Source organism: Opisthorchis viverrini, assembly GCF_000715545.1.
Source record: "Opisthorchis viverrini unplaced genomic scaffold opera_v5_327, whole genome shotgun sequence".
In the NCBI taxonomy this organism is placed as follows: Eukaryota; Metazoa; Platyhelminthes; class Trematoda; order Opisthorchiida; family Opisthorchiidae; genus Opisthorchis; species Opisthorchis viverrini.
This window is the reverse complement of record NW_008751989.1, coordinates 393,401-416,568: the sequence shown is the minus strand read 5'-3', so window position 1 is coordinate 416,568 and position 23,168 is coordinate 393,401. Positions and strand designations below refer to the sequence as shown.

Below are 23,168 nucleotides of genomic sequence, written 5' to 3'. Positions count from 1 at the left end.
GATGTAGGTTCGCAAAAGCTGCTCTGGCCTTCCCAATCCGGATGGAAATTTCATCTTTCGTGAGACCACCGGGACTGATACAGCTGCCCAGGTAAACAAATTTGTCTATTTCCCACATCGGTTCATCCGCAAATATGAGGCTAAGGTTCGAGCCCACCCAGTCTTGCAGTAGTACTTTACACTTTGCAGGTGTGAAGCGCATGCCGAACCGCGAGGCAGAATTATTTAGATTATTTAGTGTTGCTCGCATTGCCACGGGTTCAGATCCAAGAAGAGCTATGTCGTCTGCGTACTCGATGTCTGTGAGCGGAGGCCCAGGGAGCACTTCGACCGTGGAGAGTACGTGTGTTATGCATGTCCCCAATCGGTTAAAACGTGAGGCTAGTTATGCTGTCTTTGTGTGTTTTACTGTTCAGTTGGACAAGGTTTTATTTTTGAGTTTCATTAAGAATCTGACATGTGCAAACGTGTGCCCAAAAAAACTCACTAGCATAGAGTGAGGCGTCTCGGGAAATCATCTGTTTTCTCTTGTACGCAAGATGCAAACTTTTACGTACGAACTGAAGTATCTTATGTGTATGGAGTGATTGTTTTTCATCATTCGGCTAAATTCTGTGGAAAAAATTTGCCTCGCATAATATTTGGCACGATATTCGAGATGTTTGACTATATTTTCTGGACACAAGTTATTTCCAGGGTTCCTGAAAGGCCTTAAACTGGGCACGATTGATTTCTTCCCTGTGGCTCATCAAGCAGGCACGGTCACCCACTTTCTACTAACAATGTGTCCCGCCTAAATACCGAATTACAAGTAAGGGGTGGAATATACCCATTCACAAGTGCTATAGAGGAACTCGGCTAAGTTAAGAATGTTCTTCAGAAACCATATAACTTGTGAGCTGTCTCCAAGGACAACGCTTCTAAATCTCGAATGTTTTGCAAATGAGGCATGAGGAGACTTTGTCCACTACCGTCGATTAGAGACTACGGTAAACCGAAGATTTAGTTCATTCTGGCATTAACGCCAAGTTACTTTGAAAGTGAGTGCAGTTCGTCACGTGATGACATTTTAGGGTCTAAACAAAACAAGGACTGTGCCTAAAAGACAACCTAAAAAATAAATAAAACCAACATTTTTCTTATTCGAGATTTTTTCCTTAATTGGACTGTTGTAATTTGTTATTATCCAGTAATTATTTGATGAGAGATTAGCTCTCTGGCGCGGCATCAATCGCAGCTTGCGAGTTATTTATTTTGATCCACTTGTCCGTACTGCGAGAGTGATAATCACTGGTCTTAACCAAAAGTTTATGTGTCAACGGTCGATTATCGCACGTTGGTTACGGGAGCGTAGCTTTCGTTCGTCCGAGGTTTTACTCACGATGAATGCTAACATACGTATGGACATTTCAGTCTAGTACAATCTTTCCTGAAGTAAATTTGTTGGTAGGTTAGATGAGGCGTGTTTACACATTGCAGGTGTGTTATCGTGTACGACTGTTCTAAACTTTCCCACTCTCCACTCACACATTTCGACATACGAACATTTTCTCCACAGCGCCTCAACGGGAATCAGGATGCAATGACAGAAAATTACAATACAATGGAACCCTCATTTGTTGCACGATATATAAGAATTTACCCGTTCAGTTTGGAACCAACCAAGACTTGTTTAAAGTTGGAAATCCTCGGATGTAGTGCAAGTAAGTTGGAATTTGTTCCCTTGACCGTGAAATTCTGTATTTCTAATTGGAGCAGGTGTGAAACACACTTTTGTTAGAAACACCAATCCTGGTTTGTAACGTCAAAGCGCCTTTCGAAATACGGTTGTGTCAGTTACACTTAACGAGAAAATTTGAAATGCACAGGAGGACTATTTGCCCATATGGTAATAACTGAGGATCAGGATTCGAACTTACCATAAAGCTAACATCCTTTCATGCTTCCCGGTGTTCATTTTGTCACCTTTTGACGTTTCCATTTCCTTGGTCTATATTCGTGAACCCCCATGGCCACCTTGTATTAGTAAGGCACCGAAACTTCCCAAAGCCGCCCTTCACCTGGGGGCATTCAATTCCACAGGATTCCACGCAACACAATAGCAGACAAGACCATTTTGTGCGTCGCGCACCAATTACTAATTCTTCTCGTGTATTGTCTGATGCACGGGGTTGATACAACAAAAGCCGTAGGTTTTAATTTAAATGCGTCTGAATAGTACCATGGATGTCATCATACCGCTGGAGTTAGTCTGGCGCCAGGCAGCTGTTCAGTTTCCAGGTGGACTGAAACACTCATATGTCCCACCTTCATGATGTTACCGGACCTACTTTCTATACAGAAAATTCCATGTACTTTCTGGCTCACCTATCTCTTTGTGTAACTGTTCCAGACTTGGCATCCAGTGGATAAAATACTGTCACATTGCTAACCAAAAACCAGGGTAGGGATACTCAAGGCTGGCGGTGCAGAAACTCATCTTTTATCCCTAACCGCCATATGAACTAGCATCCCGAAGTATGCACTGCTTACATGGGTCGATTAGTTTTTGATTACTCATGAAATACTTCAAACAGGATAGTTCAGTGTCTAGCAGTTTTTTGATGTGCAATAACATCATGTGTGACCACTGACCAACCATTATCTTCTTTAGATGGGCTCATCGAATACCAGTCTCCGCAGGGATCTCTACTGTCCGACTCTATTCTGCCCAGTTATGCCTACGAATCTCGGAAGCTAACACGTCAGACACGGTTCCAAGATAACAGCTATGATTTCCAACCCACCGGTTTGCACAATGCCCTGACAGACTTTGGCCGTCCGGGCTACCCACAAAATATCCCATCCTCGTTGGTTTTACGCGGTGGCCTGGGCAAACTTTCTGACAAAGATATTGAAGCACTGACGAATGTTGGGTAGGTTCGAGCTCATTTCCGCCGACTGCCTGGGACAAATCTTGTGCACAGGGGCTCTATTACACTCGATCGATATTCGCCACAAGGGTGCGCACCACAGGATCAGGTAGACTCAGATCACGTATTCAGAAAACTGGTTATCTGAAGGTCACTTGGGATTATGTCTATTATTGTTGTGTGAGTTAGACTGAGCGGAATTCAGCTGCTAGTGAGACAAAGAGTGAGACTGACTGGTGGTGAGGTTGCTGCAAAAGAGCTCACGATTTCCCATTATAGTACGTGAATCAGTTTGATAGGTATTTATCTTCTCAGCATGTTTTATTTGGTCATACACTGTCATTCTACTTGACTGGATGGGTATTGTGATCTTACGGCATGTCTCTTTTGAATGATAGGCAGTGTGAATCTTATACAGACAGGAGCGTGCCTTCCATAAGGCGCTTCTTGTCGCGTTGTTTTGCAGCACATTGGATCCGCTTACTTTTATTCGGGTGTTATGCGAGTCCCCTTTGAATTGTCGTGTTCATTCAATGAAAACCAATGCTTTACTTGCGTTACTACATTTCTGGTCACTCGATAAATTGACGTGTGGAGAGTCTCATAAGCCAAAAACTACAAACTGCCGACTAAGTTTCTGACAAATCAACTATTTCGGAGGGCTATGCTAGATCACACATGTCACCGTGTCCGTGGTGTGTGTGTGACTACTAAGAATAGTCAACAGCTGCTCGTTCACAGGTCAAGCGACGTGTTTACCTCACGTGAAACAAGCTTATCGGGAGGCCTTGAGGTTGTATGTGTTTTTGTCTGACTGACCCTGAAAATGATGGTACAATCTGGTGCCGAACTGGTTTTTGAACCAGAATAATGTTGATCCATAGGATGAACCTAAAACGTTATAAAAAATCGCTATTGTCTGAGGGAGTTAATCAATCAAAGCTGGTTACATGTGGTGTTTTTACTACTTGAATCTCAAAAAGGGACCTCTCTAATTTGATTCATTTGAATGAGTGATGATTCCAGCGGGAGGTTTATAAACATTCAATCAATGACATTAACGTGCGAGGTTATTGACTGATAAGAACAATGAAGTTGCTGTGTCTGATATCTATCTGACAAGCCTTTAACAAGAACCAGTGGCACACTCCAAATATCACGTAAATGCCATAGCGTCCTCACACACGCTGTGAGGTAACTGTTATTCTTTCTACGATAGTTGTCTGTTGTTGATCATAAAGACTGGGCGGACTGCTTGGATTCGATATGCGTCTTATTAGTTTTTTTTCACACAGCGTTTCAATGAAAAAAAAACAACCAGAGGGAAAAGAGGAATACAGTCCTCTCCCGAATTTTGATTTACGATCGGTATGCGCCGCTATTTTCGGCACATAATCCCCCAGTAGATCATCTATAGTAAGTAGCTTAGGATGAGATGTTGTAATCTCCGAAATGAATAAGACTCACCGCTGCTGATTATCTCTAGTCTCGGTGTGGATTATCTTTTCAGGTTAGCTAATACAGGTGAGTCTTTGGGACTGATGGGTAAGATTTTATCCGGTGTGGATTAAGAAGCGTGTCGTCTTACCGCGTAACTTGATTGCCTCTGATGAGAGGAAAGAAAGTTTATGGAAACGAACCATACAACCAATTGTTTTGCGAACATTTATAATGCAAGTTTCTCAGTTTAGTTGACATTTAAAATTGCATAGAAGTCAACGTCAGCTGTTCCAACAGCTGATGTAACATTAGGACCGTGAAAAATCCAAGTATGACTGTGAAAAAAGCGAACAGAAGCCGTGAATTAAATGTTGATAGTTTAATTTGGATATGAAGTAAAGAAATTTAAACCAAAGACCATTAATACTTGGCACTGTTCTCAGTTTCATTCTCCGCTCCTCCTGAATTTATTTTTCCGATGTGGGCTTTCATTAGGCTTCAAAAATACAAAACGATAAACTGGATACGTGTATACTCTCTGCAATAAGCTTAAATGTTGTTGGTGAGCTTTTGCAAAACGTTTACTGTAAATTGTGAATTTTCGCGCGGTTAGGTGAGTGTGCGATGGCGCTATCAGTTCTTTGAAGTCAGATGGGAAATATACTGCGATATCTTGAATATCGTGCCAACTGAATCATGAGGCGGCCTGTGTGCGGCACATTCAGTTATAGAATACCATAAACGAGAGATTCAGGTTAGTCTCTTGTGAAAACCAAACTGATTTGCATATGAGTGTATTTCTCGAAAACAGTCCAATTTGGGTTCAAGTAGAACGTAAGGTTGACGGAAACTCGGGGATTGCGCCTACCTTATGAGCCCCAAGAAGGGCGAAACCGGTCGTAGGCTGTCGAAGAGTTTTCAGTAACCTTGTGAGTAGTTTTCTTCAGATGGAACATGTTTCGCTGCAAATGTCTTGCTTTCACATACTCACATCCATTACTTAAACACTTCTCAGTTTGGCACGAAATGTTCCCATAGGTAATCCCTCGTTACGTGTTCCTTCCAGGCCTTTCTCGAGTTTCAAATATGTCGGCTGGAGGAGATCATCTCAATTCAGTCGAATCAGACGACAAATGCGGTACATGCCACCAACTTCTTCCTCAGCAGTTTCAAAAGATCAGGGCAATCGCGGACCGGAAGCCCAGAATGTGCGAATTTTGTTTCGCTTCGACAGTGTCTACAACTTCACTCGAATTCGCTTGTTTGTGGCCAACGATTTTCGAAACGGCGTTGCTTTACCCAGAAATATTACAGCGCAAATTAGTTTGACCGGAGAATTCTCCGATTCACAACCCATGTTTATTTTCAATCCCGAAAAAGACCGACATAACTGGAGTTCTCGGTGGATTAATTTATCTTTGACGACCGTCTCCTCTAATCCCGACGTGAGGGATCTGTTTTCTGTTCAACCGAGGATGGCAACCGATACCGAACGGGAATCAAACTCGGCTGGAATGTATCCTACTCTAACAGGTCGATTTGTCGAACTGAAATTGTTCTTTGAGATGGAATGGATCATAGTCGGAGAAGTAGCCTTCGAAAACCGTAAGAACTCTTTCAATACTATGTACCATACTAGTTGACTGATATTCGGTTCGAAGTTGCCTATCATGTTGACTCTATTTTAGAACTTGGGATATCGGGTTTTGTAAATATTATGCAGTTTTTGATAGTTAGAGACCTTTGTATGGGCCACTGATCGATAGTCTTTTATAGGGGAATTTCTATCGGCAAACTTACGTTGGGATAGTGATTGCACGTAAAAATATCATGGGATAGTGTTTGCGAATACTGTGTAATTTTGTAAGTATTGATTTCTATTATACCGAGAGTGGGGTATTCCGCCAGAACCAAAGTGAATCGGAGTCGTTCGACCCTGTCTGCCGATGCGCACGATGTTGTCTTTGTCGAATAGACCGGCTTTCATTGAGCTGTTGGAACACTTATGACCAGGAGACTTTCAGCTGACAGAACACGAAAGCTGAAGTGATGACCGCGTGACACTTATAAAGGGATACACACTGTATATCATCATCATGCGCACCCAGCATGTGCACCTCTTCCACCGCAAGTGCGTGGGCGTTTTGTTGGACAGCATTTTAACATCAGAACCTGGCGTCAGTAACTTTGATGCTTTCACCCTTAAAATGCGTGCTCGTATGAGCTGCAGTTTATCGGCTTTCACTGAGGAATAGGACGAACGAGGATTCCAGCTTTAGTGCCTATTGGTTGTATGACTGGGATTTGATGGCTCAATCTTTACAGGAAGCCTTCCGTTTTTGTAGTAAAGTAAAGTGATAAATGTTCCTCTTCAAAGTTTCAAGTGATCCGTTATATTGTCTCGTGGAAAACGTTTTCAGTATATTACTCGTGTCAGATATGAAAACATTTTCCCAACACATCCTTCGCCGTTCCGCTTGGGAAACTGTAGAGTTCTCGTTTCCTAAGTGCTTGGTAAACAATCGGCCGTTTTTAATTGGGTAACGTTTCGCTTTTGACACGAAAGCTTTATCAGGCCAAGTATACTGATCAGGTTTTAAGGTGGAAGAAGAACCTATCAGTAAGATGTCTTCAGATTAGCACACTAGATCAATGTTGAGTGTCAATTACCGGCTCTTGTCGGTTAGTGTGTTTGCCCAAATCTTGCATAAATGGGTTGGAGGAGTTTTGTTGTGCCAAGAATATTCTAAACATTGTGGTGAAGTAAAGTTTGAGATAACCTGCTTGAACGTCACGGCAACAGTCTGGTAAACATCATCATAGTCATACTCATCGACACTTCTACCACTATCATCACCACCAATGCATTCGTCGCAGTATTGACACTGATTTTTCTCCGAAGTGCTCCTTTTCGTTGAGTCATCCGTTGTCGACTTGAAGTTCTGAAAACCTCAGTCGCATGAGCGCCTTCTTCCTCCTTGAGTTCCCTCGTGTTGACGTAATTGCATCAGATTTCAAGTTCTTTCATATCATATCCTACGGGAACATCGCTGATCAATCGGACAAACAATTTAACTGTTCCTCTATAGCCAGGTGATTGTGCGAAGTAGCCAATAGCTGGTCAGACAAAAAGGGCACGCATCAGGGTCGCTCATTTATTTTACCCATTCGCATGGCACCATGGATGTTAATAATGGTGGTTTATTTGGGGCTCATTATGTCAGTTGGTTTTGCAATAATACATTTATGAAGACTCACCAGAACTGGGCAATAATGCCATTTTCAGGTGGAAATCATATCCATGGCACATATTCAAATGTAATCTGGCCCACTTACACTAAAATCTTGCTTCGAGGAACCACTCTGAGTCAACCAGCAGATTTCAGCAGGCCCAAACAATGTGTCCTTAAACCAGGTGAATAAATATAACTTGGCACTTTGCCCCTGCTTGAATGACGTTCTACATCCATTAGGTAACTTCTCATCTATTACTGTGCACCATTATATTGAACGAGCTCCAAGTTGTATGACCAAACAAGTGCATGTAAAAGACTTATGCCGATTCTGCTTGTCTGTGGACGTTGGTAGCTACCTACTGGAGCTACAAAGAGACTTTGGTAGATAAGGTTCAACAGCAAGATCGATTAGAAATGATATCTCATGGTCAGACAACCACTTATCTGCTCCACATAATAAAAAAAGTTCACAATATTTATCAGTATCCCCTAAAATATTTCTTTTCGATTTCAATCAGTTTGACTTTTTGGTAGCTCCTTCGATCGATGTAATTCCTTTGGTTAGCCGGCGGTTGTCACGCTGGCATAACGGTGCATACCATGACAGTGAGTAATTTGACCCAATGGTATAAACCGTATAATACGATGCACGTTGGCTATCTGGGCTAGAGTGGCTCAAATATTGTACCGGGCCGCACGCGTACGGCTGATATTTCCGAAAAAACTTTGGGAATCTAGAACCACTCACGATAAAACGGAAGGCCAGTGAGGAATCATTTACTGCTCCTATTATTTACAGTTTCTGGTAAATCTGAGACTGAAGGTTGCGGAATACCTTATGAGCGCTTTGACATATTTACTGTCGTCACGTATGTTGGGTGGATTTCTAGTTTTTAGCGTACTATTAGCATCAACCCACTAGCCCTAAAAATTGCAAACACAGTGTTTCCTCTCTTTAGAACTAAATGACATTTGATTTGACTAATCTGTATTCTGATACTCTGCCCACGAATAGATGGGCTGAGCCGGCCTATTACTAAGGAGTATTTGACGGAGTTAGTAGTATTTAAAGGGACCTGGCTGTCTCCTCTAAAAGATTAACAAGCATGCCTATGACAGTAAGTACTGTAGTTTGTGGCAAGTTGCACTAAAACGCGACAAAACACTTTTTAAGTTCAGTGACGATAATGATCTATGAAATCTCTACACTGGATACGCTAACAGGAGCTTGCAACTCTTTGGTACTACGTCAAGAATCTAAGATAGACTCAAATAGTGCCTAATAACTGACTGCGCTGCGGGATTTTTAGCCGGCTTACTGGGCTTAGACACATGTTTGAAAAGATGATCGCTTTCGAGGTAAGATCTCTTCGACCCCTAGTAAATAATGTCTGCCCTATTTGTAACGTGTTAAGAGGTTCTAACGAACTACATGAGGAAAGGGTAGGCGAAGCCCTACTGTTTGTCTCAACAAGCATCCATGGCATGTGGCTGTGGTCTCAACGCGCTGTAACTTAACTCTAGCTACCGTTTCGTCATGATTTAGCTCAAAGTCCATTTTAAGCAAGCAAGTTGTCGGACATGCTCATAAATATCGACCCTGCTGGTTCTTCTTCGAACATCGAAGGCACTTGGCTCAGAAAGTGGATTCTGCTACTTTTGAAGGTCCCGTGCAACTGGAGTTTTGAATGGATGGGCTGTTCAGTGTAAGCCTGATATGCAGATCTATACCGTTCCAACTAAGTTGAACAAATCTCAGTTGACATAAATCGAGTGTAGAGTCGAGTGCTTAGTCTGAATGACCGACTGTCCTGCTCCAACCGGGAGGGAGATATTTAAGTCGGATGCCCTCAACTTTTTAGCCTCCTGGTATAGGACAAGTAAGCATGTGGTAAAATGTCTTTTTTGAACCTTAATAGAGACGCCACACCGCACTGCCAGCTCCTCGGACGAACCTGATAACACGATCAATGTGTGGTAATTTTTATATCCTTTGAAATGTGTTCTTCTCACAGTATAGTACACGTGGTTGGCCACCATTTACCACTAAAGACAGATCTCTACGTCGATATATCTATCGACTTGCTGTGATTCTACCCCGTCTTACAGGAACGATGTGCAGCCGGACACTAGCCAGAATATTCCTCATACCTGGTGTTCCGCCGAAATCCCGTCCCTCTACCTTTCATTCAGCAATGTTGCAACTACTAGAGAGACGGTAAAGCCCACTTTGACACTCATTGATTTCAAATCAAGCAACGGAGATCCATTATTGCTGCTTGGATACACCGCTATCAAACGATTCTGCAGGCCCCACACCTCAGTAGAGGATGCTTCCATGCTTCATGTTCACCACTCGTTCACCTACACAACTATCAGTCCATCTTTTCAGGTTTATTCCCCGACATTTGGATAGATACCCTTTGGGCGCTTTGGGGAGCACAGGCTGAATGCCAACTCCTTCAGTATGGCAGGCTGGTCTGCGGACACATAGGGTTGTGGTCAGTAGCGATAAATAAGTGTGCCATTTACACTCAGCGTGATATGCCTAGATCGCTCAGGTCGCCGGGAAGCGTCCACAAAACTTCCCTGGACCAAAAATTAAGTTGTTTTTGAAAGCCGTCTTTTAAGACCTAACAAAACATTTCCACAGTAAACTCAGGTGTTAATTTCCCATTCTCTAAGTGGTGGTCGCAGGTGTACGCGCGTATTCAAACTGATTCCCCACAGTGCTTTTTGAAATGTACATCACGGTGGAGGTTTCAAGAGCCAACAATCGATGATTACAACTGTGAACCCTATATATTCCCAAGAGTGGGGCTACACCTAACGAAACGTGAAAGAAATGTGCGCATTTCGTGGTGTAATGTCTCCTGTGAATCGGATTTTGCCTAGCAGCTGAGAAAAACATGATTGTACGGCCCTTAGCATGTATAAAAACATTGTTTGTTCTTCATTCATTTATCCCCTTTGTCTATGTCTCTTCTGAGGCGATAATAAGGTCATTTTTTAGCGGTCCTTTCAGCATAAGTAGAGTTACGGCATTGAATTTCTACCATTTTTGTTTACTTTGTACCCACTATTACATCACACGGTCGGAGACACTCTGGGTAACTAGAGCTGGTGTGGGTCACCGTGTGGCAGTGTGCGCATTCACGTCGAGATATATGAGAATCCCCGGAATGGAGACAACTAGCGAAAAACGACTGACGAATACTATCGGCTGTGTTTTCTGTTTCATTGTCACACATGCACTCTCTGGAGGCCTGTTTTTGTGCCAGTTCGGCTCACAACATGAGATATGACTGTAAATTTGAAGCCAGCCAGCAGGGGTGGTGATGTCTACAACATGACGTGTGTCTGGTTAGCGGGTCATTGAAGCGACCTCTTAAAAGGAAATTCAAGCAAACCCTAGCTTGGTTGGTACTCTACTGTTCCTTTGGTCACCGTTTGAAAGTTTCATAAGTGCGCACACCGTAGGTCAAGAGTAACTAGCAGCCTTATGTAGACAGGTGATTCGGGCTTTTTAGAAGCGACGCATTCAAAATTGTTCTCATCGCCTGCCATGTGGTTACTCTATGTGGATGATTTCCGTGCTGTCTGGCTAATCTCAACAAAAGTCCGTAACCGGAGTTATTACTGCACAGAAATCTACATTCTTTTATAACAGTTAGCGGCTATCGTTAGCAGAAAATTAATAAATGACTATCTGTTTTACACCACTACAAATAAAATTTCCCTACTCCATTACTCTCCGATTGTTGATGTTGCGAGCTTGAAGGACGCGCTACAAATAGGATGCTCCCTCTCACAGGAATGAGAAGCTTCGATCAAACTGACTTTCACATTTTTCGAGATATTTTGTTTTCAGCACATACATTAGCCTGATGGAGCGACTTCATGCATTCGTTAGCCATTACCCTAGTCACGCAACAAATTTAATTTTTTAGCTGGGATGTTTTTGTTGAATGCTTCATGGAACGTTCTTGTATGTGGAAATGGCAGTTGAAATTAACGGTGTGGTTTGATCTGAATATTCTTCTGTTTTGCCAAATTTTTCCTTTCCATTTATAGGGTAAGCCAGCAGAATATGGAGAAACTGAAAACAACTTATGTAATGTATTCCGATCACATCCACACATAAGCTGGACTAGAAACAAACGTTATTCCGTAGGATTTGAGTTATCCTAGGAATCAGGTTAGGGAAAAAGGCTTTTCGAATACAGATGTTATCTACTCATAGAGTAAAAAAACTCCCTTCCTTTCTTTTCTCTTCCCTGCATACCTATACATACTTTATATACATATATACATACATCACTCTTTTACCCCTAAGAATTATTTCACTAGCGCTTGATGCAGGTGCAAGCGCTTTCCTTCCGCAAATCATTTGACCACCGTCAAGTGCATCCGGTCTAAGACAACACGAAGGATTACGTGTCATTTAAGTAAAAATCGAATATTTTCTATCGATCATACAACTTGAGGTTGAGGAAAGTAGCTGAATACGTATTTTTTTGTTCTGAATGTAAGAGATTCCGGTTCACTTTATTGACAACATGTCTAAATCTGAGGGATAGAATTTGAAACCATCGGGTTCAGTGTTTAGCAGAACAGCTACATCGTGATGCATGATCGATTTCTCTGTTATGAAATGGAACGCAAAATGCGATAATTCATTCGTTGTCGAAGTAATCTTTTCCCTGTTCAATGGAAGCACTTTGCTCCTCTTTGGTTGGCGACTTGGGCTACGAACTTTTTTCAGCCTAGCCATAGGGGAATGCGTACCAGTTTCGTTTTTCACGCAGCTGATATCCGCCACTGGATATGGGCGCACGGTACGCGAGTTAGAGAGAGTTACGTTCAAGCATATATATTTTCGGAATAAGTCAGCATGATAATACGTACACATCGTAGACCAATGTAAACGAACCAAATAACCCTGGCTGTGCAGAATCAGCCTATGTTACAGACTGTTTTGGGAAGTGATTGGTTTCAGAACCGTTATTCCTAATTTTTTTCCGAGAATAACAATCAGGAAGGTCAGATTCCCCAAAGTAACCCTGGAACACCCACAACCTACTGAGACCCTAAAACCCCACCAAAATCTCACTAGGAAAACCGGCAAGCATCCAGGCCAGTCAATTATTCAATCAATCTAGCAAAAACCGATGAGTGTTCAGGTACGCCACAGAAGCATGGCCGAATGAAATCAGCATTCACGCATGTCATGGAAGCACTATTGATTTTGATGAGTGTTCACCAAACGCCTATCAGACAGCCTGTATCAATGTCAGAAAACGCCTTTCAAATAGCGCAGGCCATTGTAATTTTTGCACTCGCACGCACTCGCTCGCTTGTTCGAAGTATAGCTTTTGTGTTCCATTCTGTGAGTCTTTTTTTCGGCACCAGACACTGGAGCAGGGTCAGCAGCAGATATAACAATAAGTTGCCCAAACTCAAGACAGACAGATACTACTCCAGCTGCAAGTTAAATCCATACACGTTCTGTCCGGATTTTTGAATGCAAATCTCATTTCTATGCCAGATCACACACCTTGATTCCCATGAGATGGACGCACCTCAAAACAGAAACCCTCCCAGTTTTTCTAGGCAACCCAATCTGTTTTCTAGACAATTTCCTTTGACTGGGGAAAAACGAGAGAAAAACAGGCAAAGTGTGGCTTGTCCACCTTATTCCTTTTGCTCGTCTGCTAATCCCTCATGGGAAGCTGATAGTTTAGTCTTCCGGACAGGTATGAAATATATGTGGACAATAGAGGAAGCATCTTTGCCTAGCATGGTTTCTATATAGATTTATACATGTTTAGCAAGGTGCAAGTTTCCAGAGAGTTAATCTATCAAATGCATAACACCTCATTCAATCTTGTCATTATTTCAGAGCAAGTGAATGAAGAAATCTTGGAAAGTAAACCACTCCCACATCCTGCCATTGTGAGTACCACTATCGCAAGGACTACGACAACAACAGCATCTCTTTCACGCTCAAATTTACTGCTCGAAACTGCATTCTCTCAGGGACAACCAACCACATTAACGCTGATAGTCGTTTGCGGAGTCCTGGCAGTATTAATTGTCATCGGCCTGATTTGTCTGTTTGGGCTGTGGAGACAGAAACACCTACGTGCATCGTTTGGTGGTCGGTTTCATCGTGGAAAGAAGCGCACCAATGGATCTACTCAATTCGATGGTTTAAACGATCCACAGCTATTGGCTTCAAATTTATCCAACCACAACAACGTTGCTAGTGATAATCAAAAAACCGCTGCACTCATGGATATGCAGACCAAATTCCAACACCCGATACATTGTCAACAAGACGCGACCAAACCCGTTCCCAACAGCCCCGCTTTTGTACCAGGACTACAGTTGTATTCCAACACCATAGGGAACAATTTTCCCATCAATGGGAATCTGGCAAACCCGGGTGTGGGTTCTGGCCTCATAGTCAATCTGGATCCGAACATACCTCATCCATTTTCTTCGAGTGGCCCGCGGGTCACTTCGGCACCAGTAACTACTTCAATGAACAATGGTCTTGCACAACCCAGTGACATCATTCATTTTCTGCCCTTATCAACCACTCAAGTAAGAGTTGTTTCGCAGTCGAATTAGTTCATGAACTCAGCGACGTAACCATCTCGCTTTTCGCCTTATCGTTGTTTGAGTTAGTTTGAATTTATGAAGCACAGATCATCCACGAGACGGATCTGACCTCACAATATCTTAAGGAATCTTTGCACTCCTTAGCTTTAGAGCCGAGTCATCAAGGGTGAAATCGATGTCTGGTGTTAGCCAGCACCTCGATTGAGAAATATTCAGGGGTCATGCAAAGATGAGCAGTGTCCACACAATAGTGACAGGTGAACGTATACCGTCATTTTTTATGCGAATTTTTCTTATACACTTCCCTCTATTAAAGACGATCTCATACGTTGCGACAATCAATGTTCGTAGGCATGTTGGGGATGGCTGTGATCAAACACGTTCAATTCGTAAACCAGAGATTGAGTTGAGTCTTCCGAGAGAACCAAACTGATATGCAAATAAATGTATTTATCGAAGGCCAGGTGTACCATGAGGGTTATTCAGAAACAGGCAACGCTGCTAAATCAAGTAGTATTTTCCCCTAAAAAGCAAGAATGTTCAATAAAAATGAGAATCAGCTGAGCATTCGATTTCGAGCCACCTGATCAGTTGTCCAAATTTACTGGAGGCTTCAGTTAGAGTACGTCAAGTGTGCTTACCAAAAAAAGCCAACAGTCACAAAGTAGTTTCAGTACAGGACATTTGATATAACGGAGTGAAATTTTTTCTACCTATGGGGTGGAAATTTTCGTAAAATGGTGAATGTACCCTTATGAACAATAATTGTCCTGTTTCGGACAACCAATGGCTAGCTATAAAAGTAAGCTTCGCATGAAGGAAACTACTCACAAGGTTGCCGAAAACTCTTCGACAGCCCACGACCTGTTTCGCCCTTCTTGGGGCTCATCAGGTAGGTGCATTCCACGAGTTGCCATCAACCTTATGTTCTACTTGAACCCAAATTGGAATGTTTTCGAGAAATACACTCATTTGCAGATTCAGTTGAGAGATTCAGCCTCTCGTGAAAACCAAATTGGTAAGCTTCGCATCATTACTGGAGAAAAAAGTATTAATAAACTTTTGAAATCGCTAAAGATTCGAACGCAGTGCTTTGGGCTGGGTCAAGGATCCTAGACTATCTGGGACGATATTTCAGTATAGCACTCATATGGAAACGGACGTATATCATGTGATCAGGAATCCCCAGTTGTCAAACACTCTGGCTGCAATTACCTGAAACGGAAAGATCGATCGACCGACGTGGAGGAATAGTTCCTCTTCTGACCACAACAGCGTCCGCCAAATTAAGTGTTTGGTGTAAATAATAAATCCTCCTTGACTTGAATCTCTTCATTGCGAACAACCTTGGCGTAGAATACTTCAACGTATTCAAGAAAGCCCACTTGAATGACGCACAAAATCACAATCCAGAAACTATGGATTCTTGAGGTTTATCAAAAGATGCGGTACTACATGTATAAAATACGTGACGAAAGGGGTACAAACCTCAAATTATGGGGTTTCCGTCTTAACTGCTGCACGAAGTAGCGCAAGTCCAAAGGAAGCCCGGAAAAGATGGCAAATCGATCTTAGTTTGCGACACACTTCTGGGTACAACACCTGGTAACGCAACTGGTCAAAAAACGGGCGTAAAGGATAGCCGACCTAATTGGTTCGACAAGTCAAGGGTTAAAGTTCATAAGGGATTACAAATGCATATCGAGTCCATGAGGTAAAGGCAGTAAATAGTAGCAGACATGGGAAGAGTTTGACCGGGGGGAAGGAAGTACACTTGGTTTTTTTAGAAAGGTGTACACCTTTCAGATACCACCGTAGCATATGGAAAAACATTTTGCAGGGGAACAAGTGGAGCTCTTCTTGGCTTCTTGTGTCGTATTTTCTTCCAGAACCTTGGCATCTGGCACGGACTCATGACACCCTATAGCTAGTAAATGATCATACTGGTGAACGTTACAGTGCGTAACTTTGGCCACCAGGCTCAGTTCCAATCAGTCGAGTTAAATTTCACTTAGTGGACACAAAGTGTCTGGGTCCCGCCCAACTGCTATTCTTTCTACCGTCTGGGGATATCATTTGCCAGGACAGAAACTGTTGCTGTGTTCCCCAACTTGTGGAATTTCGCCTAGGGCTGCTTAAGAATATGTGCTCGTCGCCGGAATAGTTGTTCCGGTGATTCACCAAACATCATCGGTGTGTCTGCTGCTTGTGATGATGATGATGATGTCGACGAAACAGCTGATAACGGAACACTCGTTGACGGCTTGTCTATCATAATTTCATGACGCTAATCGTGACACGCCACTTTGAGGTGGTTAATCATTGCTGACTGCCATAACTGACAGCAGATTCGCTCCAATCTTTAGGGCGATGAGTTGTTATTAGGGAAACTTATCCATATATCATTGGAAGATAACATCATGAATTATGCGCTGAATTTCAGTGGAAAGCGTGCGCTTCTTTCAGTAACTTGAGCTTGTTTAAATGTTATGAGTTGATTAAAAACGGTCTGTTTGATCATGTTAAATTATCTGTTTTTTTCTACATGACAACAGGTAAGATGTCTTACAAGCTACCCACCAGGTCAGCTTGTACAAACTGACCCCTACCGAACATTTGTACCGGACAATGCTATTTACACAACACTACCCGAATCCGATTGCGACTCTCAACCGTATGCGAGGATTGGCAATGGAGGTTCGATCAGAGGACTGACCGCTACCAATACCAATCAAAAGCTTACAAACGATCTACCTCGATTTCACTCAAATTATACAGACCGTAGACAACTGGAATCTGGTCAGACAAATTTTATTTCCGGACAGAAGGATGCGAATATGCTTGTTTCTTCTGGAATGGTTCCACCTCCACCTAGCCTCCCACTACCCCCTATACCTCCTCAGCATTTCTCCCCGAGTCCTAGCCAGGGATCGGCGTCCCTGACTGCCGACGAATTCGCCGACTCGGGTGCACCTCTGGTGTCTAACGATGTCAAAGATCATGACACCCGTTGGTTGCCACAGTCCACGATGGCGACAGGCCAAACACCAATAAACAGACACACATTCGTCAGCCCGGGAATGAATTCTACGGACCAGATGCTTGTCCACCAACTGACAAACTTCCAGACTCTTCAAGGTTGGTTTACCCCTGTTTACTTTCCTACCGAACAGGTTTATGACTTTTTAGTGACCGCAAATTGCTTTTGATCCGGCACACTGACACAACCGGATGTTCAAATGTATACTTGTTTATACTTTCGGTGGCTCCCTCCTAGTTTCATTTAGTACACAGCTGCCTAATAAACAGGTTCAGTAAACTTGGTACCTTGGGTTATTCCAAATATCTGATTGCCCGTTATTCTCCGTCGTTCCTCAGGTTCCGACTATTCGAACACCACCATGGGAAGTTCCTCCAACGCGTACGGAGCCTACTATGGCGCAGCAGCACAGTTCGCGCCAACTCACCGTACTTTAGGCGCTATACATAACCAAATACAAGTGAGTCAGTCATTACTTCACAGGTTTGTGCACGTTATGGAAACGACAATGTGTGAAGATCGTTAGGTGATCCTGTTTGTCACTATTTTTCCTTGTCACTAAGCGGCCTTGTTACACAGTTAAAATGCCCGCTTTCACTCAGTTGTCCACCGTTTTCTGGGTTCGTTGTGCTAGATACGAGTTGAACGGAGACATCTTGTTGCCCACCGAGTTAATGACATTAGTGCGTCGAAGGTACCTGTTGGGCTGAAGCCATTTTTCCAATGTGACCGGTGTGTCGGTCGAGTCTTATGAGTAGATGGATTAGGTTCCGTTCTTATTGACTGGCGTCTATCTGATCTCTCGTGCGGTTGCGGCATTGTTGTTTCGAATCTGCACAACTGTCTGCTGAACCCGCTGTCATTTGAACACAGGCCTTCACTGCTTCATACAGTAAAGGTATCACAAAAGTCCGAATAACCCGGCTTGCTTGCCCCATATGAGCGAGAAGTCTTCACCTTCTCTTCCAAATCGAGAGAAACGCGGTGCTTCTCTTCTCGAAACACAATTTCAGAGGTTCTAAAAATTGATTTCAAAATAAAATCCCATGAGAGGAGTCACACAGCACATTCCCTGCACTGAAACAATGAATTTTTACCTTTGTCCTCTCGTAGATGATCCACCGCTGACCTTAGAGAACTCCAGAAATACGGAGTTTCATACTTTGCCTCATCCTATCTCGCCGGGTCTAAGTAAGAAATGTTTCACGGACTGCTGTGTGCTCCTCAAACTATGGTCCACAGATGCAACCAAAATCAAAGGAAAACAGCGTTTTAATTTGGCACCGAGCTAACTCAGCTCCGCTGTTCGCAAGAATTTGATGGGGAAAGTGGATTATTAAGTCTGTGTAAGCGACATGCCTAAATTTGAGTGTGGTGCCCTCTGTTTTGGAATAAATCAGTAGTCCAAGGAACCCGATGTCGTCTTCTCGGAGAAATCATGATTCCATGCTTTATGGCTGCATTGTGAAGAAACGCCTCGCTTTCATATCCTCCTTGAGTCTTTAGTCCCAGAGTGTTGAGAAGCAGTGGACTTTTATTTATACACATTGGATTTTAAAGGGGATTCCGCTCAATCTCTCAATCACTCAATCATTGATTGTTTACCTATTGCATTCTGGGCTGTGAAATGCCAATAAAATATCCTCAAATGAATGGAAATGAATGTCGTTGAAAGTGCTCTCCGTTAAAGATGAACAAAAACTACTGATGTGTGCTGCCCAGCAAGCACTGATTAATCTAATGAATCAGCTGATCAATGAGGTGTAACGGTGTATATTACTTGTGAAGCATGCAAGTAGTATATTGTGCAGTGTCCAGGTAAGGCCACATATTTGACGGGAGGTTAGTTTTACTACGGAATTAATGAGAAGCTCTCAAAGAAGCTTAGGAGTTTTGACTCTTCGGATAATATGTGCTGATGAGATGTTTACTTTCGCCCCCAACAGCTTGTAACCTTTTGGTTCCTGTTATCTAATAGATGACTCCGCAGAAAAGGGCTTTCTTCCTTTCTAGTGGTACACTGCCTTGGTCTTCATAACCAGGAGAACTGGGCACTAAGCTAGCCGGTTAAAAGCAGAACTCGCAGGAATTTTAGCGGCAGACTGTGTGCGTTCAGACATTCCGTCTTCGGATTGTTGTCAAATATCTTGAAAGTCGCCAGTAATAGTGGGCAGGTAATCATGAATGTTTACTCTCTACTACTACACTATTTACTAATCTCTGCTCTCTAATACCAGTGGCACTTTCCACCCAAAGATATCTTCCCAGTGGAGCAGGGCGGTCCAGGCGGAAATGCTTTATACTCTTGAATTTATTGTCTGGATCATCACGATCTACTCACATTATCCACGGTGTTCATTGTTCTTTTCTCCACTCGATTACTTTTAATCATTTTACAGATTCGACGGTGAATGCAAACTCGCGTTCCTACTGTTCACTTTTTCCCAAAGAAATCTATTTTGCAAGTATCCATTCATTTACACCTTTGATCCCGGTCGATTCAGTCATCGTTTCGACCACGGTGAAGCACGCAGCATTTCTGATATTCAGGTAGGTTCCGAAATGCTTTGAAAGCTTGTCAGATTGACGGACGAATTTTTAAAGCCATTTTTGTTGCTTACGGTGAAGTGATCTCACTTTATTTATTGGCCTCTTATTTCCAAGTTCCATTGGCCGGGTAGTCCCATTTGCGGTTTTTGCCACTAACTGAACTCTTTCACCTGGTGCAGTGGGAATAAGACCGGAGGGTAAACACCAGGGGAAATCGTACAGTTACAAGAACGTTCGAACAATGGCCCATGAATTTCGAATCATGTAAAAAAACTAAATAATGTGGATAGACAGCTGGTTAGCATCAGGAGTTAGAAAATACTCGAAGTACTTATTAATAGCTGGTATGATGTGTTGGTACTGTGAGGAGTCTTGGAAATTTTCAATTGAGTATTCACCTGGAGCTAGTCTATGCTGGAAAGCCGGGGTGAATTTGGAATCATCAGAAGCGTAGTTCACGAGAATCCAGAGAGTTCCAAACCCGTGGTATTCAGGCTAGTAGTTTGGAAACTTTCCCGGTCGATTAGGGGCGACTGATTAGTGGCATGTTTAAATGGTATTTAAACAGGATATCTAGCTACCCACCTCCACCAATCTCTCAGCACTGTTGCAAATGTAACTCTTTGGTATTTTCAGACAGTCAAGACAGATTTGGTAAATTTTCTTTATCCCCCGATGTTTCGTGGCCAAAAAGTTCTAGACGACTCACACGAATACAGTGCAATCAAGCACAATCCTTGCAGATCGAACGTTCGACAGACGCGTGCGTAGTGACCGGTCGTTGAATCGACGGTCGGCCAGCTTATTTCAACTCCTTCCATGCCATGCCATTTTGTCTGTTAGCTTCCTAGTTTATGTGATTAAGGTGAACTTCCCTAGGAATTCTGACCAAACCGAATGCACTTTGCTGTTTCCGTCCACCGGAACTCCTTTTTCTGGTTTTCACTTTTTGGAGCTGCTCAGAATCTTGTTCTTCTCCGTCGACATCACATGGCAGTCTGGTCCCTGCGACACCACAGTCACCGAAATACTTCTGTTTTTGGCACTTTCAGTGCAGATGACAAATAAAACCCACCATAATCATTGAACGTGGAGGCTTTTAAAGTACCGCATGAAGCGTTGGCGCGTTACCAGTAATAAAATATAGAGAGGACTGATTCTCAGACTCCCGTTTTGGTGTCGACTCAAACTCCCCGGTTTTCACACTCACAAACACACACACTCCTCAGGTTTTTTTAAAAACTGCGCCAGTAGTGGTAGCAGGAGATCTAACATCCCAGTACACAATCATACCAACAAACAGTGTTCACTGCTCATCAAGACGAAAGTAATCTGTCCCAGTCGGAAATTTCATAGCTAGGAAGCGTTTTACGAATTTGGGTCCAATCCTTCTGCCATCAGAATTGTCGGAGATATTCCAACGGATACGAAAGTAATCTGTCCCAGTCGGAAATTTGATAGCTAGGGAGCGTTTTACGAATTTGGGTCCAGTCTTTCTGCCATCAGAATTGTCGGAGATATTCGAACGGAGGTTCCTGCGCACCCCAAGCTTTATTCGCGTTGGTGCACTTATCAAACTGTTCAGCGGCATCGCCAACTTTTGAGCTAAGTATCACAGTTCGCCGCGGATGTTTGCAAACAACATATGGTCCTTCGCAAACTCGACGGCCTGAGGCTTCGCCTGGCATAGCACCGGGACACCTGATTTTGAAAAGAATTTACCGAACTTACTTTGAAAGCTGCATAATCGCAGAATAATCCACAAAAGCCGATTTCACAGTAATCGCAACATGGAAATTTATAACGGCAGATGTTCGGACAGTCCTTTTCTAATCGCGCGACAGTCTGAAGTCGATTCTAACTTCTGATTTGACGGGACTCGAGAAATCTGGTGGACAACCAAGCTGTGCATGAGATGTTCACGATATTTAGTTTTCCGAGTCAGAAGTTTTATTGTGGCCTCGAAGAACGCATTGGAGGTCTAATGTGTTCCCGGAGCCTTCTTCGAAGCTGTCCTTAAGCCAGCACGTGATCCGCGTTACTAGTCTTCGAGTTTGTCTTCGGAAACCTCCGCAGCATGGTTGCTCAGTGAAACTTGATTGAACAACCCAGTAGGTTGCTTTCGTAGGTGCTGAGTGATTTATTTACAGTGTCACTGTAAGGACATTCTTCTTCCAGCCTGGCGATGAAGGTCATTTGGAATTAGGTCTACACCATTTGGGAATCTTGCTTGATATTTATCTTCCACGGACCTTCAAATCAGTAAACTCGTCCCTTAACCAATGAGTCATCTAGGTGTTTGGAATTAGGTCTACACCATTTGGGAATTTTGCTTGATATTTATCTTCCACGAACCTTCAAATCAGTAAACTGGTCCCTTAACCAATGAGTCATCTCGGTATTGTGTTATATTATTCATCAGGAATGCAGAGCAAGATCACGCGATCACCATTCGCAGAATTTCAAAGCCGAGTTTTAAGCAAAACGAAAAAATTCCGTTGAGTTTACTCGTACTTTCCACACAACCGAGGAGCGTTAGGCCCATTGGTGTAAAGATTTTTACGACCCGTTAGGTACACGAAGACTTTTGCGTCTCAAAGATCCCAGGATACATTTTTTACTTTCATGCCCAGCTAGAGCAGTAGGTAACTGAATATCTTTTAACATCGGAATATATAATCGACTGTTTTTGGTAAACAGATTGATGTTGTCACTAGAAAAACTTCACGAGGCTGAGAAACGTGTGATTTCCGTACTTTACCATTTAGAATGGCCCCTTGTAGTGTAAATCGGTACCAGGAGAGTATAACCACCTACCTCTACTAGGTCACCTGAAACATTTATGGAAACCTTGATAAAAAATTTGGAAATTTTACTCGAAAAATAAATGTTCATAATTTTTCCCCATTTGGGTCCCTTCTCATTGCAGCCGCCTGAATAGCCAGTTAGGTATGACGTCGGTTCGAGGGAAACATGTGGTTTATACAAAACATCCAGAATTCTTTGGTTTCACTGTAAATAAAGTCTACCCGATCAAGCAAGGCTTTCTTTCACAGCATGCTTACTAGGGCGGTATTATAAGCCATGAGGGTATGAGCACTCTTTTCGGCTTTGGGGGAGAAAGAACCAGTTTGTGGGACTTTCTTTCACTAAAATGCATTTGTATCTTTGCAATGAACTACTCATGAGGTTGCTGAAAAGCCGTCGACAGTCCACGACCGGTTTCAACCTTCTTGGAGCTCATCATCGCAGCGCGTTACAAAAATACATGTATCGTGATATCTCGAATATCGTAGTGACTAAAACATAGGGAGGCCTGGTGCATCACATTCAATTGCCTGGAAACATCAAAAATAAGCGATT

General features: G+C 42.9%; 3 protein-coding genes across 3 annotated transcripts in view; 1 reads left to right on the top strand and 2 right to left on the bottom strand.

Moving 5' to 3' along the window:
- Window positions 1-19,614, bottom strand: part of T265_15045 (hypothetical protein) — a gene marked incomplete at both ends in the record, with an annotated part of 95,683 nt that extends 76,069 nt beyond the window's left edge. The window contains 2 exons of the mRNA XM_009176341.1: window positions 1,034-1,098; window positions 19,597-19,614. Of these exons, the coding sequence (XP_009174605.1) occupies window positions 1,034-1,098; window positions 19,597-19,614 (83 nt within the window). The remainder of the gene's footprint in view (window positions 1-1,033; window positions 1,099-19,596) is intronic.
- Window positions 1-19,936, top strand: part of T265_10074 (hypothetical protein) — a gene marked incomplete at both ends in the record, with an annotated part of 78,510 nt that extends 58,574 nt beyond the window's left edge. Inside the window, 8 exons of the mRNA XM_009176340.1 lie at window positions 1,559-1,703; window positions 2,654-2,915; window positions 5,419-5,957; window positions 13,491-14,197; window positions 16,771-17,353; window positions 17,594-17,738; window positions 19,655-19,805; window positions 19,838-19,936. Coding sequence (XP_009174604.1) covers window positions 1,559-1,703; window positions 2,654-2,915; window positions 5,419-5,957; window positions 13,491-14,197; window positions 16,771-17,353; window positions 17,594-17,738; window positions 19,655-19,805; window positions 19,838-19,936 — 2,631 coding nt within the window. The remainder of the gene's footprint in view (window positions 1-1,558; window positions 1,704-2,653; window positions 2,916-5,418; window positions 5,958-13,490; window positions 14,198-16,770; window positions 17,354-17,593; window positions 17,739-19,654; window positions 19,806-19,837) is intronic.
- Window positions 19,937-21,307: 1,371 nt separating this feature from the next.
- T265_10073 (hypothetical protein) lies at window positions 21,308-21,550 on the bottom strand (the record flags this gene model as incomplete). The annotated part of the gene is made up of 2 exons (XM_009176339.1): window positions 21,308-21,506; window positions 21,537-21,550. 2 exons carry the CDS (start codon window positions 21,548-21,550, stop codon window positions 21,308-21,310), a joined length of 213 nt encoding a protein of 70 aa, XP_009174603.1.
- Between the last annotated feature and the right edge of the window lie 1,618 nt (window positions 21,551-23,168).